The 3004-nt window shown below is 38.0% G+C and overlaps 1 gene segment (V, D, J or C); it reads right to left on the bottom strand.

The window, feature by feature from the left end:
* Nucleotides 1-835: 835 nt before the first annotated feature.
* LOC118791053 lies at nucleotides 836-1438 on the bottom strand. The segment is given in 2 exon segments: nucleotides 836-1200; nucleotides 1396-1438. Coding segments are annotated over 2 exon segments (408 nt in total).
* Nucleotides 1439-3004: the final 1566 nt, after the last annotated feature.

The following is a 3004-nucleotide window of genomic DNA, read 5'->3' as shown; positions in this document are numbered from 1 at the left end:
CATTAAGGACATTTTTCCTGGACAAACAGACTGTATTGTACTGTATGTGTATGCGATGTAAACTTTTTCATGAAGCATGAAGACAGAAACACTCCTTTGATGTCATGTTAGAAAGAAAAGGCTTCAATTGTTTCAGTCTCTACACTCATGTTACACCTGAAGGGTAAAGTCCTTCAAAAACTCAACACACAGTTTCATATAAAGGACGCTGTCTGGGCCAGACATTCTATGCCATTTTCTGTGCATCAGCATGTGAAATAAATCGGGTTGAATCCTTTTATTTCAGCATTGGCTGCTGAATGGAAAGCTCAACACTTAGATTAGTAGTAGAGTACTCTACTACACTTTCAGAGATGATTTTAGGGATCTGTCACAAAGAGTCCCTGGGACACAACACCATCACAGGACTAAATACCTGATTTTTGTGGGATTTCTTAATCCTTTAGCACTGGAAATGGGTATAGTAATTATATTCTGTCCATTCTGTGAGCAGTAAGAGTCGGCATATATGCACAGTATCAAACATGATTGTATTAAGAGGTTTTCTTCCATCACTCATGTATTTTAATGTGACCGAAAAGTAACAACAGAAATTTGAAACCATTGCCCCTTTTTTCATTATATTCCAAAATATATGCATTTGTGACTCATAAAGCACAGCACAGACTCCAGTCAACTTTTGGCGAGATCTCCATCTTGGATCTGGGAATTGTTCCATGGACTATAACATATACACATACTTTGCTATGTGTCAGTTCATTGTACAGTCAAACCATCATATCAGCACATTTGGCCAATAGGAGCTGCAGTCTGGGCACATTGTGCTTGTGTTGTGTTACTCATCAGGGTAGGTTTTTGTACAGGCCTGCTGTAGGTTTACTGCAGTGTGTCGGTATCGGACACAGTAATACACAGCTGTGTCTTCAGTCTGCAGGCTGCTGCCTTGCAGTGACACTGTGCTGCTGGAGGTGTCTCTGGAGATGCTGAACTTGTTTTTAAGAGAATCTTTGTAATAAGTGCTCCCACCACCATACATATGTCCGATCCACTCCATTACTTTCCCCGCAGGCTGTCGAATCCATCCTGTAGCATAGCTGCTATCAGTCACAGAATATCCAGAGACTTTACAGGAGATGGTCAGAGACTGTCCTGGCTTCACAACCATAGAACCTGGCTGGGTCAGTTCAACACAGTGAACATCTGTGAATAACAAAAATAAGCATATTTGTGAGAATCAGTGCATTTACATAGTGTAATTATTCTGGAAACAATTACAAAGCAATATACAATTGTATAATCTAGTATATAATCCACAGATTGTATATTTTCTAGCAACTGTCATTACTAGACAGTATTAATCTGTCACAGTTACTGTATAGAAATACAGCCACTCACATGATGCAGCTGCAAGAAGCAGCAGCAGAGATGCAGGGATCATGGTTTGTGTTGAAGAAGAATTGGAGTGAGCTGCTCTTCTCAACTCTCCAGGGCTCAGGGGCTGCTGAGGTCTTAAAGAGACACAGCCACTATTTAAATACAGAAGGCATCAGAGGGAAGGTGTCTCATGTATATCGGATAGTATAAAAAGCCAAAAACAATAGAAATAGAGCTGCTGTATTTTTATTTCACAGTTGCTTGCAGTACAGTATGAGAGTTCAGTGACTCTGGGTGTGAGATTTGCTGTCACTGTTCAGGCTTTTCACCTGTAAGTGCAGCAGGTTCTTGTTGTGATGCTTCTGTGATTTGAAATTGGATAATTGTTTTAGTTGATTCACATGTTCATTATTTTCAATGGGGACATTCATATGAATGTTTAAAAATGTTATTTGAAAAAATATATATATATATATGGATCATGGATGACGACCAAAACCATAGCCTTCGGTGCTTAGACTCAGAAGAGGTCATCAACAAAAAAACACGTTTCAAAACACATTAAATGGAAGCATTCAAGACTGCAAGCGTTAAGATCTGTTACACTGCAAATGTTGATTGGCATCAGGCATTTTTGATTAAATATATTACTGAATTACAGTGATGACTGGTCTTTCCATGGTTCTGGATGTAAGAATGATGTGTGTAGACATGTACCTTAAAGCTGAGTGCAGGAAAAAAGTGACAAATTGAAATTAATGGGACAATTTATGAATTCACTGAAATGAAGTGGAGAATTTATCATGAATTGAAATTTCAGGAATCCCCAAGCAATGGAACTGGAATTGAGCTGGAAGTTAGACAGTTTGAATTGGAATTTAATTAGAACTATAACAATTGTCCAAAAATTTCCAAAAAAGAATTTAGAATAAAATAATAAAAACCTAAATAATTTAAACTTTTTAAAAAATGTAGACATTTTAAACTTTTGTTCATACTGAATGCTTTGGAACTGGAACTGGAATTTTCTAGTTTATGAAATTTAATGCACTTCGCTTGAATGTGCACAATGTGTTTTAAATCATTCAACCTTTAATTTATATACTTACAGTATAGTGGGGGGCCTGAACAGTTATACATTTACATTGTACAATTTTGCATTTACTGATAAGTAATGTAACATGTATAACAGTATAAATCCATTTTCATCCTATTTCTACACCAAGACTGAAAGAATTAACATTAATAAGACAAACTACATTACTGAGAAAAACAAAACCTACAGACACTGTGGCAATCCCAGACCAGGACTGAAGAAGGCTGGCAGTAAGTCAGTGGTGGAAGAATACCCACTCAATATCCTGTCCAGTGACAGCCCAGTGTGAAAACATCCCGCCAGAACCCTTCTATGAAAAAATCCCCATTGATACTGCCGACATGTTACGTCGGTAGGGTGCATTGAATGCTGGGGGCAACTGCAGAACGACGGAGTTACACAGCAGGTTGCAGTTGTTTTCATATCTGATAGAGGTCAATCTGCAGGACCTTTCTGGGATGTAGGACAGTTTTTGCTGGTACTACAATGGTACATACTCAATGCAAAGACTCTATAAGTGTGTGTTTCACAAGG

This window comes from Megalops cyprinoides, chromosome 1 (genome assembly GCF_013368585.1).
Source record: "Megalops cyprinoides isolate fMegCyp1 chromosome 1, fMegCyp1.pri, whole genome shotgun sequence".
NCBI classification, from domain to species: Eukaryota; Metazoa; Chordata; class Actinopteri; order Elopiformes; family Megalopidae; genus Megalops; species Megalops cyprinoides.
The sequence above is the reverse complement of the archived record's forward strand: the minus strand, read 5'-3'. Positions and strand labels throughout refer to the sequence as shown.